This window comes from Pogona vitticeps, chromosome 6, assembly GCF_051106095.1.
Source record: "Pogona vitticeps strain Pit_001003342236 chromosome 6, PviZW2.1, whole genome shotgun sequence".
Lineage (NCBI taxonomy): Eukaryota > Metazoa > Chordata > Lepidosauria > Squamata > Agamidae > Pogona > Pogona vitticeps.
The window spans coordinates 74,529,817-74,547,346 of record NC_135788.1 but is presented as its reverse complement, the minus strand read 5'-3'; the positions used below and the strand labels follow the sequence as shown (position 1 = coordinate 74,547,346).

The 17,530-nt window shown below is 39.4% G+C and overlaps 1 protein-coding gene across 26 annotated transcripts in view; it reads right to left on the bottom strand.

Moving 5' to 3' along the window:
* Positions 1-17,530, bottom strand: part of IKZF1 (IKAROS family zinc finger 1) — a 133,574-nt gene that overhangs the window by 28,611 nt on the left and 87,433 nt on the right. For 23 of the 26 annotated variants that reach the window (XM_020806184.3, XM_073003884.2, XM_020806185.3 and 20 more), the window contains one exon: positions 12,589-15,050. The exons of 1 other annotated variant lie outside the window; for it this stretch is intronic. In XM_020806184.3, coding sequence (XP_020661843.3) covers positions 14,344-15,050 — 707 coding nt within the window. In that variant the 3' untranslated portion in view covers positions 12,589-14,343. Of the gene's footprint in view, positions 1-522; positions 695-5,682; positions 5,759-12,588; positions 15,051-17,530 lie in introns of those variants that run through there. 2 more of the 26 variants (XM_020806202.3, XM_073003886.2) reach the window with 1 other exon arrangement.

Here is a 17,530-nt window from a genome sequence, read left to right as displayed (position 1 = left end):
ATGCACCATGTGGTTTGTTTTGCAGCTATGTCTCATTGGGGAGGTTATTGTATGCAGAATAGTGGAATGCTGTGCATATACCTGTTACATAGGAGAACAGCTAACCATTTTTATTTTTCTTCTGGTGAGCTGGCAGGTCTGCAGACACCTTGTACAATCATTTGGACCTTTCAGAGCTACAAAGGTCAACACAGAAGTTTGAACTGGTGAATGCATTTTCATGTATTTTGAAATTTAAACACAAAAATTTAACCTTTATATGAGGTTACAGACACTTACTTGGTTAACATTCTGAAGTAGTATAGTGTTACTGAATCCAGGAGCTACTGCAGAGGGAGAAAGTCTTTGCATAACTAAGCCTAGGAGAAAATTGTTTGACTGATGGGTAGGAAGGGAGTATTGGTTAAAAGCTGTACAAAATCAGCCACATGCGGATTCACAGGAAAAGACTTACTCAACAGTGTTCCTGTTTTTTGTTCTTTTTTTTAATAACAGGTCATCCGAGGATTGTAACATGTCAAAGGGCGGCGTGAACTTACATTTTTGAAAAGTATATGAAAGAAAAAGGCAAGAAGGAAAAATCTGGACTGCCATAGCCTTTTTGGTCTTAGTACTGTATTTCAGAACCAAAACATTCATTCAGTGGGGTTATGGTTTTTCCACAGCAACATTATCACCTTTGTTATGACAGCCTCTGCAATAAGACATGCAAAGGAAGTTGTTTATGTTCCAGAGGTAATCTCAAGGACATCCACAGTGTCCTTTTCATCTATATTCACACTTATATTCCTGTTGCCACTGAAGGGAGCAATTCTTCTGGCTACTGAGTCATCATCTTCTGTAGTGAGATCTTCAACTGAAGGAGAAAGCAGGGCCTGCTAAAATACTCTGCTAAAGAACTAGAAGGTATTGGAACTGTGTTCCTGGTAGAGTCTTGAAAAAGTAATTAGTGGCCTGCACTGATGGTATGTTGTTGCCTGTCTTTGCAAGAAACATTTCTAACATGGTACAGTTTCACTCTCTCCAACTTGTCCCTACCAGTTTTGGATCTCATAGCATCTAACATTGCTGAAGAAAGAAAGAAAGAAAGAAAGAAAGAAAGAAAGAAAGAAAGAAAGAAAGAAAGAAAGAAAGAAAGAAAGAAAGAAAGAAAGAAAGAAAGAAAGAAAGCCACTTTTCCTGATAACACCATAGCAGTAGAATACTCATAGTATCCTAAATTTCTGCAAATGTTAACAACAAATTCAATTCCAATTCAAATCCTAAATTTCCAATCAATTCCAGGACTGCAGAATGTATATTTCTCTTCCAATTCTTACCAGCCTTCATACCTAATATGGCAAAAAGTGATGGGAATTACCACCCAACAATGTCTGGAGGGCTAGATGTTCACCATCTTTGAAATAATTGGTTCTAAATAATGGATATTTGTTGTTGCTTAAAGTGTATCTTAGAGTTTTGAGATGATGTAAACTGTTTTGAGTAATTTTGTTTGATGCAGACCAGGGAAACACACTTTTTTAAAATACAAATAATGTTGTGGATCTAGGCTAGAGAGTCCCTGGTGTGCCTTGACACACCTTTGCCATCATTAAAAAACTTATTGAAGGTAAAGTATGGACAAGTGAAAAGGCCAGAGCTTCTAACAGTTACAACAAAATACTGTTGGCACAGCATGAGGAGTGGATCACCTGACAGTCAATGCACCCAATACCACATACTTGGTGAGTAACCAAAGATTGGCAACCAAAGTTCTAGATGCAGGGCCACTAAGAGAACCCAATGGTACCCACTGTGGTGTGGGACTATGATGGCCGTTCCAAGCCACGCACCCCAAACCTTGATCCTCTTTGGAGGGGTTCCTAAACCAGGGATAGGGCAAATGTCTATCTCCCTCATAGCATCCACATTTACAGGCCTAATCCAAACCATTTGCCCCACACCCTTTCTTGCAATCTTGCTAAACCTTATACAATTATATAAACAATATGCACTCATTAAAAAGGGCGGGTGGGTAGCTGGAGTCCATAGGAAGACTGGAGAGAAGCTGGGATTTATATGCTTTCCTGACAGACCAGCTTGAAGACCCCCCTCCCTCTGGTCTCCCTGATTTGCAAAGGTTTCAAACAACCATTTCCTCTTCTGATTGGTTGAATTTTAATCTTTCTTGCCCAATCACCCTTCAGCCAAGCTTTCAAGGATCCTGGGAACATGGTATTCTCCCACCATCCAGTCAGGCCTCACAGTGTCCTAGAGAAACTGAGCCATCCAAGTTTTTTGTCACATTTCTCTGGACATTGACACACATGCACAAACCTTGCCCACAAAAATAATTTGCTGTTAATTTTGACAATATTGATTACAGTAAATGTTTACAGTATAAAGTAGCTGTTCAAACTGCATGTCGCCTAGTAAAGAGACAGATATGAAAATACCTGATATTTAGTGTATTTATTCCAAACCAGGCATGCTTCCAAAATATGCATGTCACTGTAAGTGTGTAGAAATCATGGTTTTAAAAAGGAACCTTTCTTTAATTGCAAAGGAAATTAGGCAAGCAGTTTCTTTAGGAGAAGCAGAAGCAGAGGGAAAGCTATTACGTTATTTTGTCTTTCCGTCTCTTTCTTCTCCAAATCCTGCAGAACTTGACAAGCAGAGTGTTGCAATTCTTTCCCTGTTTTTTTCCTCTTTTTTTGGAAATCCCACCCCTTCCCCACAGCTTATCTCCAGGGTTGTTGTTTTTTTTCCTGTTGACATTTTGTACAAATTTCCTTTTCAACATGTATTTTTCTGTGGCAAGCCAGTCAGTTTACCAAATCTTTTGCTTTGGAGTTATTCCCACCTCCAACCCAATTCCATTAAATAGCAACATGCACTTGATCTGTTTCTGACCTTTTGTTTTTTGTTTTATCTTGACCAATACCCTTAGAGAAATAAATAAAAGAAAAGACATGCTGTGTGTCAGTGTCTCCTTTTAGGCTACTTTAACCCAGTTTCGTAAGCCAAGATATGGATGAGTGTGCCCAGGACTCCTTTGTGAAAGTAATCAAGTTAGGAAGTTGCTAATAAAACATTCATTTTCCATTTTTAACAGTGGAACTACAACTATCACTTTGGAACAAGCCAGGATATTAAAATAAATTCCAACTACAGTTTAATATCCTGGCTTGTTTCAAGACTAAGATCTGCAGTTATGGAGTTTGAGAATAAGTGGAAAATACATAAACTAGATAATGTCACAAAAGAGTTTTGTGAGCAGATAAAATGTTGGTGGATATCTAGATTTCTAAAACTGAGGCTATTGTACTACTGTGTCCCTTTTGTTTTAAAGCAAACAAGAATTCACACATTAGAAAATGAGTTACATCATTTCATTGTAATATATATACAACATTAGTAAAATGTTACTTGTTCAACAAATGTTTACTTATAGCAGTGTTACATGTTGGAATATTTACTCAACAAAAATATTTGTTGAAAAGAGAAAGAATACTACCCCCATTAGTAGCTTGGCTGCTGCAGTGGGTAGAATACCTAATTGTTGTCGTCTGCATAAAGTCTACAACCTGTCCCATCTGGAACAGAGGCATACACAGCAAAAATAGAAACATTCTAAGTACTACAAAAATAAAAGCCAGAAACAAGCATATATGTGCTTTGTAACAAATTACAAAGCCAGGAGTCGGTGGGGATATAGTTTAGGTCCTATTTCTAATGTAAACGTGACAGGTCCCACTCAAATCCAGTGCAAAAGACTCAAAACGTTCACACACAGAGAGATTCAGTTGATTGGATTCTAAAATGAAATGCCAAATAAGATTTGCAGATGCATGGAAGAAAAGAATAAAAAAAAAGTTTCCCTGGGCCCACCAACCTTGCTGGAAATGAAAGCACGTGAAGAACAATCTCTGACAAATTCTCACTCTTCCTTTACCCTCCTAAGATGCAAAATGGCTACCAATCATGGATAAAGGGGAATTTATCTGGTCTATCTGAGCCCCACCTCAGACCACAAAGGTTCTATGATTAGGGTTGTCAAGAGAGCTTCATATTTTCAGCTATCAGTCTCTTTTGGCTTTGGACTGCTTTGTTCTGTTGAAACACTGTTTTCATTTTCTACGTGAGACTTGCTGGCTACAAGAGTTTTTTTGTTGAAAAATCAGCCTTTTAAATTTCTGAAGTGATATTCAGTGCTTAGAACAACCTCAGTACAAGCCGAGTGGTGTTCTAGGCTTCCTCATTTCTCTCTGGATTGGTTTAGAAACTGACAAATATACCTGCTTTGCTTGGCATTCTAAATAAATTCAAATCTAAAACACATCCCTAGTACAATCCCCAGCCTTCACTGGAATATTGCTTTTTTTTTTAAAGGGTAAAGATCAGAGCTTGAATAGTGTTTTGCAAATTAGTTTCCAGAGTTCAGTTAAAAAAAGGCAGCAGTACTGAAAGTGGTTTGTTTTTCAGAACAAATGGTAACCTGTATTTTTATAGCACAAGAAGCTGAAAACAACATTATCAGAAATAGGAATTACTTTATTTCAAAATTCATTTCTTCAATTTCTTATTTAGTATAAGAATCAACACAATTCAAAATGAATGTGTTCCAGACTAAGACCTGTTCTTGAATCTAGTTAAAAGCTTGCAATGGCGGTATGCTAGGCAGCAGGTCCAAAAACGGAACCACGTGGGCATTTCTCCAGGTGAAAAAGTTCCAAATCTGCCACTTGTGTCCTAGTGGGGGCCTCCGTGTCACTTCAAGAATACACTTGTTTAGATAGAATATCTTTTCAATGTTAAGCATGGTGCCTTCTCTTGAGCTCAGTGGATTGTGGTAGAAAGAGGCACTTTGCCGTGAGACGAGGCATTATAAGGCCACTGTTGCCTCATGTGAGATGTTAATTTTCCACTCAATTTTCTGCTGTTGTGTATTTCCCTTGCATTCTCTATACTTCCAGTACATTTCTTCTGCTTTGAATAGGCATCAGAACTACTGCTCAGTCATTTGAGAGCCAGGCCATAAAACCTAACAGAAGTCTTATAGTCTCTCTCTCTCTCTCTTTCTATATAAGCATTTGAGATAGCTTGCTTTAAGAACCGCCACTAGTTAATTAACCATTAGTGGTGTTACTGAGTTATAGGTATTTTTAGAGAAAATTATTCTTTCAAGTCACCTTTGCAATCATAGAATGAATTCTCTTCACAGTCATTTCCTTCTTTCTCAAGGAACTCTGAGCATTGGTAGTTAGTTCAGTGGCAGATTGCTAACAGATCATCCTCCACTTCACTTAAAAGTACTATTGCCATTTAAGATTCTGTAGAATCAGTTGATTGGATTCTAAAATGTTTCTTTCTAGTAAGTGTCTGTAAAATATAGCACAAGAACTAATACGTCAAGAATAGGGTTATTCGTTTAACAAAACAAAACAAAACCCTCTATTGATGTATCCTTAACACCAACAAGATTTTGTAAAACTGCTTCATGCCACAAAATGCTTAATTTACCATATATCTGCATTTCAGGTGCTGTTAAAGATAGCACAGCCAAGCTATTTTTTTTTTTAATGCAACCCTAGTCATGAGAGGCAGAGTTCATGAGGTACACATGGTTGTGTGGAATTTCTTAGGTATTTCAAAACACACGTGCTATGGATAACAGTGAGAATGCTCCTTGAAGTCACACACCTTGCTTCGCTTTGTCTTGCTTTGAAATAGTTCCGCCAACGTGACATGGGCACCTGTGTTTCAGTTTCTTCTTGTTCTGTTTGGAAAGACGCCAACATTATTCAAGCAGAACTGTACCCAACTTGTGCTATATTTCTACTGCCAGTGGAAATGTGGCCATCCATATATTCATTATGGCTTCTGTATCTGCATCTCAACAGTCAGTATGGTCTTCCCCTCAGAAAACTGCCATGGTCATGCTTACTGCTCTTTCCTGTAGATGATGAAGTATTTTTGCCACAATGTAATTCTTGCAAAGGTTCAGCCCACTGCAAAGGTTACTTTAAGTACTGTTACAGGAGGTAATTCCATTGTGGTGTAACTTGTAATTTTAGGTCAAGGCTGGGATGGCACTGAGCACAGCATTAACAGCTAGATATCTGACTGGAACATGGTCACTTCAAGAAGGCTGCAGAAGGATGCTGAAGGAAACACAGGAGTCATCATAAATTTCATGCTACCTAGATTGTTGAAGAAAACTGGGAACTGAAATATCCCGATCGTCACTAGGGTTGATAGCTTTTTAACTACTGTAGTTACTGTACAAGGGCCATACCTCATCCCCATTTTTCTGATTTTCTTTGGAGTCACCCTTCCCTGCTAGACTCCTGAAGATGGAAGTTGGAGTCCGACATCAGAATGGTCACAGAGCCCTTAGCTATGTCTTAGAACAATGGTTCCCAGCCTTGGGTAGCCCAGAAACTCCCAGAAACCCTGGCAAGCACAGCTAATGATGAAGGCTTCTGGGACTTTTTAGTGCAAGAACACCTGGGTTACCCAAGGTTGGAAATCACTGTCTTCAAACATCAGTGCAATGGCTTTACAATTACTGCAAGTTATAAGCTGAATTAGTGCGTTTCATGTAAGGGACTAACACAATTTATCACAGCCACAGAGCCCTTTCAGTTTTCTGTATCAGAGTCTTGCTTTAAACAATTTCTAGAACAAAATGGGGCATCTTTAGAAACCTTGGGTGTAGAGGATTAGTAGAAAGTGTGTTCCCTTTTGAAGCCATAGAATGCTTAAAAAGCACTCCCCTTTGTGAGTGCTTCAATGGTGTTTGAGGCTTATTTTGAGGAGTCTGTTTTCTGTGAGGCTGTATATCCTCACTAGAACTCTGAACAGGCACAATTTCAGTAAGGCTTGATATTTTTGCCTTAATGTGTGCTGTGTGGCCTTCCCTGCTTCATCTCCTTCTCCCTCCTCTTCTGTTAAACATGGGAAGAGGGGGAAACGGTCCCCAAGCTGCCATTCTGAACTTTAGTTTATCTGGTTCTGACATGGTTCACTGGTTCTCCTAGGGTGGGCAGTTCATATGCAGTGCAAGAATCCCTAAACTAGTTGTTTGAGGGAGAGAAGACTGAAAATAAAAATTCAATCTGGCCAGACTTGAGAGACTTGGAAACAAGAAGTGAAAACAGTCGACTGCACCCAGATCCATGCAGACCACTTCAAGAGTACAGTTTTGATACCAAATTATCCCTGTTATGCAAATTTTCTCCCCAATTGGTTGGTTCCCAGTTATGCATGGGGAGAAGCAGTGGCTACATCTGCTTCCCGTTTTGCCATTTCAGAGACTAACCATCTGTTTGGCCTCATCCCGAACAGTCTGTGCAGTGCTGATTAACTTCCTCACCCAACCAGCCCAAGGCCTGCTATCTGCTGCAAGGTGTAGATGTGGGTTTTTTTTCTTTCTGAATTGCTTGCAAACCAAAGCCTTTACTTTTCTCCCAAGGGACAGGAAGGCGTTGGTTGATGTCTGCTGAAGGGACTATATTGGCAGCTACCTCTGCTCTCCATGTGCTTTGCGCGTGTCTGAGAGAGATAAAAACTAGGAAACCTCCCTTAGTTTAGGAGGACTTCTGTGAGAATCAGAAAACAGTAACCCAGTCTTAGGCAATCTTCTAAAATATATTTTTATGTTTCTTATGAACAACAGCTCAGTCCCTCTCTCACCTCATCTATCCTTCCTTCAGAAGGTACATTTTATAGACTGGGGGCAGCACAAAATCTATGGAATGTCAAGTTTCTCAACCTGGGTATGCCTTGTAATGTAGGTGTGACATGAATCCATCCATGTATTCTTCTGGTTTGTTATCTCTTCTGAACAGAGGCCTGCATTTGTACATTCATCTCTATCCATGTTGGTGTAACTGGGCCTCAAGAATTCATAAGAGAAAGTATTCTAAAAAAAGGTCTGTTTGCATTTCCTGTGTTAAAACGTGACATCTCATGTAAAGAGTTATTTATTTTATGTATAAATTCTAGTATATGTGGAGTACATAAGAGCTATATAAACAAAAAGACATAACTGTTGTGAGATCAGTTGGTGCAGAGATTAGGTAATCTGGGCTTCAGAAAACATGGACGGATGTTTTCCCTGTACATTCATTATTTGATATGTGCAAAGGCATATTTTCTAATTTGGAGAAAGGTGGTCTACAAATGATACAAAATAAAGAAATGTGTACATTTACAACAGGAAAGTGTCTTGGAGAATATGCAAAACTCCCAGCCCCCTTCTGAACCATCACAACTCAGTGGAAGGTCATAAAGTGTTAATGAATATTCAGGTATGCCTGAGCCTCAGAAAGACACACTGGAAATCAAGCCATGTTATTTCTTGGATGTCAATATTTTATGTATCTTGCTAAGCTCCTGCATTCTGTCCCCGTAGTTGCTATGGACTTATAGTATTATACTATATTGTATAGAACAGGACTATTAGGTAAGAATAAGATGTACAAGAAACATGATTTTCTGGAGTCAACCAAAAGACACTCTTGTGCGCAGTCACATAATAGAAACATGAAATCTTATTCCAGGATCTTTGAAAAAGTCAAACAGTGGAAAGCATATGTAGTATCTTTGATTTGTTAACCAAACATATTAGAAACAGTGAAGTTAGAGAAAGGACAGTGCTGTGAGCGCTGAACATAAACCAGTAATACCTTGGAATTGAATTGACTTTAAACTTGGCATAATTTCTGCAAGAATGTGAATAAATCACAGACTGGGCCCTTGTAGTGGAAGAGCTCACCATGGCAGTACCCCTTATCACATTATCCAAGAAAAACTCATGGTCATGCCTATAGGATAGTTATACATTTCACTGCAAATCTTATAGCTTGCTTTTCTATATGCTATTATGCTCTGGCTAAATGTAGGCATCCAAAATAAAATCTCCTTTCCAGGTTTATGGGCATCCTATCCATAATTATTTGGCAGCAACATGAGTGGTATTTACTTCTGGTTGTATATGTTCAAACTGTAAAACAAAAAAGCCAAAATCCTGTGTCAAAAATAAATAAATAAATAAATAAAAATAAAAAGAGAGAGAGAGATAACAATCTGGCGTCTGAAAAATTATTTCCTTCATGTTCTAAAGTTATGCTAATATGACACAAAAGGGTAAAACCTAAGGGTCCTGTGGCTACATTATTTACTTGCCATCTCAAGGAGGGTCAGTCCCATTACACTGATATTTGAGATAGACGAATTTTTGGAATTGTAGCCGTGTAAATATGTACAAACATTTTAACAAGAAGCACAAAACAAAGAGGAAAAAAGGCACGGTGGCACTTTAAAGACTAACTGTAAGCAGTAATATGATCAATGCTGATATCTAGTCTTAAAAATGCTGCAACACCTCTTTTTTTGCTTTTGCTTTTTATTTCTTATTGGAAGGTCTAGAGCAGGGGTCCCCAACCTTTTTAACCCCGTGGACCAGCTGGGGAAGGAGGGGCATCCCCCGTGCCCATGAGCATGCGCGAATGAGTGCTCTCTCTTGCATGTGTGTGCACATGTGGAAATGGTAGTGTGGCACTTGTGCAGGTGTGCTCTCCCTCGAGCACATGCACAAACGGCGGTGCGGCGCTCGTAAGGGCACATTGGAACACGTGCGCAGGCATAAACAGGCTGTATGGGGGTGAGTGCGTGCAGGGGGAGGCGGGAGGTCTGTCTTGGCGGCCCAGTCCAGCTCAGGCCATGGACCGGTACTGGGGCATGGACCAGGGGTATGAAATGGACCAAACACCACTGTCTCTTAGAGCCTTGCATGAAGTTTTTTCGCACTACAGTAAGCCCTCTTGCGGTAAGGGGAAATCAATGTTTAAATAGTTTAATAAAGTTGTGGCCCTAGTTTTATCCAACTCCTGTGTCTCAACTCTTATTCTGGGCTGGGCAAGCAATGTCTCTTATACTGCTCCTTTTTAAGCAGTGCAGTGGCATTATTTTCCTTGCCTTGTGTGCCTACATTTAATTGTCCCTAGTGTCACTTTCATTTAGACCAGTGGTTCTTGACCTTTGTTACTCGGATGTTTTTGAACTGCAATTCCCAGAAACCCCAGCCAGCACAGCTGGTGGTGAAGGCTTCTGGGAGTTGCAGTCCAAAACTCCTGAGTAACCCAAGGTTAAGAACCAATGATTTAGACAGAGGGCTCATTTTGCTTCTATGGCAAAATACTGTAGTGCTATTTCATTAAAAAAAAGAGGAAAAAGAAAGGAGAATGGCTATATGCAAAAGAAAGAAACGCTGGAGAACACTGATAAAGAATTCTGCTCTGAGCTCAACAGGAAGTGACAGAAACAAGTCAGAGTCACAAAGAAGATGCTTATAATGAATCTTGCAAGACTACTGCTAAGTAGAAGTAATATTTGATTAATAATAGTAATGTGCCATCAAGTTATTTATGGCTTATGGCGATCCTTTCCGGAGTTTTCTAGGTAGTGGATACCTAGAAATAGTTTACTGTTCCCTTCTTCTGGGGGCTCCCTGGGACTCCACAGCTTGTCCATGACTACACAGGCTGGCTTTTCTCCCAGGAGGTACAGTGGGGAACTGAACTCCCAACTATCCTTAGTCAGATACTTGATTAATTTTTCTTGGGCATTCTTGGATAAAACAGTGCTATTTTAAGCATCATGCCGAATTTCCATTTCAGTTTTTCCTTAGGGAAAATCAGCATGAAAGAGAAACAAGGTTGGAGGAAGTGACCATTGTTCCTTTGAGAGATTACTATGGCCTTACTGTGTTTTAGTCATTTCTACTGAATACTGCCCTTGTCTCTCCCACACATATGTACATTACATTAACCCAGAAACAGTGAACGAGAATCCCCAAACTGTTCACATATTCTATTCATTGTAACAGAAATTCCACGTAGCTGCTTGCAAAAGGAGGTTTACGCTCTCAGACAAAATTCTACTCACATTCTTAATTTTTTTTATGAAATCTGCTTCATTTTGTTTTAAATACATTGATCTGAAAAGATAACTGGGATTACAGTATAAAATCACAGCAAAATGTGTTAAGTACAAGTATAAAAAGGAAGTGCCAAAACAGGAATGGAGTGTGAATTTTGGAAAGCATTTCTTTATCTATTCCTATTTACAAATGTGGGACATTTTAGAATAACAAGCATCAATGTAATGGAATCCATCTAGCTGACTCTTTTCAGTGTATAAATAATCCAGAACAAAGCTGATTTTCAAAACCATACATTTTAAAAAAGATTATCCAGTTATTCTATATTTTCAAATAAACAAGACTCATTCATGGTAATGTGAGGAGGAGAGGCAGATAGGAGAGTTCAAGCAATGAGCTATGACGTCCGATACCATGTAGTTTACCAATCTGCTTGCTGTCTCACTGAACTGTGTGTGTTTTCAGTATCAATGTACTCAATTACAACATAAATAGGAAAACCAAGAACCAAAAAACACACCCATGCTGGTAATGTGTTAGTTGATATCTATACAAGTATAGCTACAATACATACAAACACAGACCTTTATGCACACACACTGGTATATTTTAGACATCAGAAATTACCTGAACTTGCATCTAGATTATCCAGCACACCACGGCAACTCCACATAAAGGTCTTTTGTATACAACATTTGCATATCATTTTAACACAGGAGGAAGAGCCCCTCCCCCCCTTTGGGAATGTGAATATGGATCAGTTTTCTCCACTGAAATGGAGCAATCCTTGAAAAATAGAGAAGGTCTTTTTTGGTGCAGTCCACTAGAGCAGAGGTCGTCAACCCCCGGTCCCCGGCCCAGTCCGGTCCATGGCCTGAGCTGAACCGGGCCGCAGAGACAGACCTCCTGCCCCCTGCACGCACTCCCCTCCCCACAGCTGCTTTGCATGCGCGTGCCAGTGCCAACATGAGCACTCCCCCACCCCTTCACCCATGCACCTGAGCACTCGCACAAAGGGGTGGGCAGGCACGTGGGTGGGGAGGCGCTCCTGCGCATGTGCAAAGGGGTGGGGGAGCGCTCATGTTGGTGGGCATTTGCACTCCCCACTGCTTCACACATGCACGCCCAAGAGTGCTCCGCGCGAGTATGGGGGTGCCCTGTCTTCCTCAGAGGCTCAGCTGGTCTGTGGTCCCAAAAAGGTTGAGGATCGCTGCACTAGAGTGCCTAAGGAACATGTGGAGTAGCAGCAGGGAAATTTCAGCAACAACTAACAAAGCCAGAAATTATAAATTTAGAAACGACCGGTTTTTGAGTTAATATGGTCAGATTGAATGCTGATATTAAAAAGGTTTTGGTCCACAGCTTTCAAATAAGGAATTGGAAGGTCTACCCCATTATGGCTTTGCAAAATCCTGTGGTTCTTCTGTAGTATCCAATATTATATTTTTCTCTCTCCACCTATTACATTTTTAAACACATACCTTTTGTAAGTGTCTACCTAAAAATGGAGTGTATGTGAACATGGCAAAAAACATGTTTGATAAAATGTGTTTCACAGATGTGTACATGTCAGAGATCAGACACTGCTCTGGTTCCCTGTTCAACACACTTCTAGGAAGCAGATGGTCATTAGCCACTGTGTAGTAAAACTGAAGCAATCGTGGGAGAACTGTTTCTATATGCAGAAGATGCACGTCCTAATGCAAAGTAGGCAAAGCGTGGATTTTTCAGATTTGCTTCAGGCAAACTTTCTCCTCCTCCTCTTTCAAATATTTGCTGCATTTTAAAAATGAAAAGGATTTTTAAAAAATACAGGTGGTTTAGGTAAGCTGTTTAGACCCAGGATACCTTAGAAGAAGGGTACAGTAAACCACATCTGAGTACTTTCTACCTAGAAGACCCTGGAAAGGGTCACCATAAGTCAGAATTGACCTGAGAGCACATTATTATTATTAGAGGTCTGATGCAGGTAGAATATTTACAAACCATGCACTAGACTGATCTTTAGGAATGTCACCATATCTCCTTGAGCATATATGATCTCATCTGATTTCAAAAGCTAAGTAGAGTTGGACCTTGTCAGTACTTGGATGGGAGACTATGAGGGAATTAATTTTGCTAACATGCTGAGACAGAACAGGACAGCTGATCTCTTTGCAAATGTATATACCATATTTGTCTTATTTTATGCAGTTTTATTCAACTCACAAGTATTAAACTAGAGATAATGTGCAGCAGCATTCTTGAGTGAAGTAGAGCTCCACAATGAGTTAAACCAAACAGTTCTAGCCCACAACGTATTGATCATACAGCTATGCTGTTGGAGTTTTAAGAGCACACATTTGTTGTAGACTAGATCCCACTCTTCCTTTTACAATATTGCAAGTTGCTTTATAAACCTGGAGGAAGTTAAACAATAGTTTTGAGATGATGCATAGGGTGCTACTAACAAAAAAAGCACACAGCTCTGCTCTGCGTGTGCAGTACCTTGGCCCTATGTAGGTCTTCCCTCAGCTTCTCTAAATTGAGCTTCCCAGGGACATGAAATTATTCAGTTTACATTAGGTTATGTTTTTATTGAACCGGAGTCCTAAGTCCTTGCAGTTTTGACTTTCATGGTTTGGATTTAAATTTGACCAAAACACTCCACACTTCTACAAGTTAACTAGAGCAAATAAAGTAACCCAGATTAATTTCTCAGGATCTTCTGAATCACACTTATCCATGAATCCGTAAAAAACAAAATGGCAGCCATGCTACCCATATTGTTGTCATGGGTAACACTAGTTTGGAATCTTCTGATTCTGCTCAGTTCCAACTCTGGTAAGGGTGTTCCTGCCTTTCAGACTGCTTAACTCAAGCAAGCTGTGGCCAGGAGGGGACTTAATATGGTTAAGATTACCAGAAGATTTATCTAAGATTCTTTTAGCCTATTCTACATGTGAGTTATTGCTATCAGTTAGTAAATTCATTAAAACATTACAGAAAGTGAGAAATTATCTTTGATATAAAAAGTGTATTTTTAGGGTATCAACAAAAAATAGTTAAAATTAATTCTATTTTTCTAGTTTGTGTGCCTTGAATGGAAAGAAAATAGGAGGAACAGGGTTTCTTTGTTTTTTAGGGGGCAGGAAATAATTACAAGCAGGAAAAGATTTCTTCTATCTGCTACAAAAGCTCCTAATAACTATACTAACTTTCTTGATTACTTATGTGTGCAATAAAAACATCAATGTTAATAGTATAAAACTGAATTATGTGTCATGCTACAAGACATGGCAATTTTTTTCTGGTGACCAGGCTTTCTGATGTTTGTTTTTACTGGATGCTGTTATGTAGTCGTTTGTCTTGTATTATTCTGTTGTGACTGTTCATGGAGATCCAGTTGTAAGGACATCTTCTGTACAGCAAGAGTTTTAAGCCATGTGGAACCGATGTTCTCCTCGTGTTATGTGAGAAGAGAACTCATACCTGTCCTGGCTGCGGTAGCCACACATGTTACACTCAAAAGGATCACGGAAGCCATGGCAGCCCATGTGAATGGTGTACATCACATGATCTAAGAACATGACTCTACAATGTTCACATCTGTAAACTTTCACTTGCTCCCCATTGCCATTGATTACTTTGAAAGCATCTTGGGAGTTGTCACTGTTTGCCCTCAGGACATCATATTGCTTGTGTTCTTCCTTTATAGAAAGGCCATTCCTTGCATGAGGTGCTATGTGATTTGTTAGATAAATCAAGCCGCTGCGTTCCTCATTATTGCTCTCTGTATCGGTGGAGTCCTGGCAGCTGTTGCTGGGGGAAGGGTCCCTTTCTGAAGAGATAGACTTGGCTTTGGAAAGTAGCAGCAAGTTTTCAACTGCACTGTCCTGAGCGGCATGATTGGATCGAACATGATTGTCCCCAAGGGGCTTGTGAAGCTGATACATTGGGCTGATCACAGGTGCTACTTCAGAGCTACTTGGTGGAGTCTGCACCAAGGGGCGCAATGATTCTGCCCCTAAGTAGCTGATGGCATTGTTAATCGCCTGGTCTATGACATGAGTCTGCATCATATCATTTTCCTTCTCATAGCTGTTGGCACCATCATAAGGAACATCAGGTACACATTTCTCACCTGCAATCCAAAACAGTGAAATATTAGGATGAAAGTTACAATTCTCTCCATCAAAAAATCTGAACCAGAGGCAGCACAAGATAAATCTATATAGGAATCTATAATTGTATTGATGGCTCTCAGTTACTAGGGCTGTCATCTATGTTCTTATATGACAGAATATCTAAGTAAAAATATTTTGTAATACAGCGGTGCCTCGCTTAACGAGCACCTCGCTGAGCAATGAAATCGCTTAACGAGGGGCTCTGGGCCATCGCTGGAGCATTCGCTCAGCAATGGCCCCATGGCGTTTTTTCGCTTTGCGATATTCGCTAAGCGATTCGCTTAGCGAATATCGCATAACGAAGCGGGGGAGAACAGCTGATCGGCGGTTCCAAAATGGCCGCCGGAAGGTCCGCGCCGTATTTTCTTGCCCTGCCCTCGCTTACCGAGGGCGCGAAAATGGCGGCGCTATGGAGGAACATCGCTTAACGGTGAGTTTTAAAGCCATAGGAACGCATTGAACAAAGTTCAATGCGTTTCTATGGCTTTTTAAAATTCCGTTTAGCGATGTTTCGCTATAGCGAAGGTTAATCCGGAATGGATTAACCTTGCTATGAGAGGCACCACTGTATGAGTTAATAATTGGAGCAGCATCACTACAGTGGGGTCTTGACTTAAGAACGGCTCGAGTTAAGAACATTTTGACTTAAGAACCACTCTCATAGGAAAATATTGACTTGACTTACATACTTAGATTTGAGTTAAGAACTAAAAAAAACCACGTGGGAGGCAGAGAAAGTGCAAAATTTGAACTTTCAGTTAACTGTTGGCCAGTGAAAAGGGTGCCTGTCTGCTTCCTCACTCCTCCCAGCGTTTAGAGAGTGGATTGGGAGACAGTCTTCGGACTGCCTGGTACTGTACTGCCTGGACTGTATTTTCCCTGCCTTCTCTGAACCTTTCTTGACCTAAGAAAAAAAGAAACAAAATATCCCCCTCTAGTGGTCGAAGGCAGAATAGCAGCTTCCCATTAGTTTCTATGGTCGGAAAAGAGCAGATACGGATCAAATGGTTTTCAATGCATTCCTATGGGAAATGCAGATTTGACCTGAGAACTTTTTGACTTGAGAACCGCCTTCCAATACGGATTAAGTTCTCAAGTCAAGACCCCACTGTACATGGAATGTGATCAAGCAAATTAAATAAATATTTCATTCATATGACAAATGACATGGAACTGTTACACTGAGACCACAAAATGCTGATTTCATACCACAAGTAACAATTAACAATTTTATTCCAAATTAAGAAGCCTTTTTTGAAAGTCCTACATCAGATATTCAAGATTCAAACATCAGTTTGAGGGTGAATCTCCAGTCCTGTAAACTGGCATTTGAAATGAACTGCAGAAAGCAGTATGTGGTCTAGGGCAGTTGAACTTTCCTGTGTAATTCTGCAATCCAAACTTTATAATTTTGAGTCATTTTTCAAAAAGGTAACAAGATCAAGTCTAGATCTAGCTAATATAGGCAGTGATTGTGAATTCAGTTATGTGCTTCAGAAGGAATATATGCAATGTAAAGCCTGATTTTGTTTTGATCTTATTTTCTCCAAGCTATGCGTAGTTCACTTTGATTCCTCATTAATTATGAACATTTTTTGCAATCTACATGGAAATCTGTTTATATTTTATGCATTTAAAAATGTATGCATTTTAAAATACCAATTTTAAAAGAAGTGCCCCAGTGAATAATATATTTTATATTATTTGTTTTTAAAACTACATTTTGTGTACATTGTCTAGAATGATTACCTGTTTGTGTGCATTTTTTGTGTGAACTGTAACATAAATTTTGGAAATGTATGGATTTTGATGGTAAACTTGTCTGATTCGTATTAAAGTTCTAGAAGTTCAGTTTTAGTAAGTTATTTTGAAATCCACATTTTACTAATTTCTCAAATATTTCAATTATACAACAGCTCCTTCTTCCAGTTTTGCAATGTGTATGTGTGTGTATGTGTTTTGGAGAAGTGAGGGCTTTTTTCACCCTTTTAGGCAGACTGTTTGGTTGATGGGCATGAGCATAAATCATCTTACTTGATTAAGAAACTAAGGGTGCAGTTCTATTGACAATAAGAACCACAGTTAAATCAATTTAAGTGTTGTTTAGATCAATTTATAAAATCTGAATTACACGATGCACCAGTGTAATCAATTTATTTGGACTGCAAAGCAAATTATTTAATTCATTTCACTTTGGTGGCTGTGGATGGTGCTCTTGATTTACTTTGTGCTAATGCTGAATGTCAGTGGCACTAGCACTGCTCTTTTACCTCACCTATTTTTAAAATTTTCTTATAGAAATGTTTAGCAATGCATCGCTTAGTGCACTGTCATAACAAACATTTTTTCAGATGAATGCAGCCATCAATTTATTGCTGCACCACTTTTTTTTCTAAAAAAGGCAAAAAGTCTGTGAAAAGCATGCACCTAAAACAGA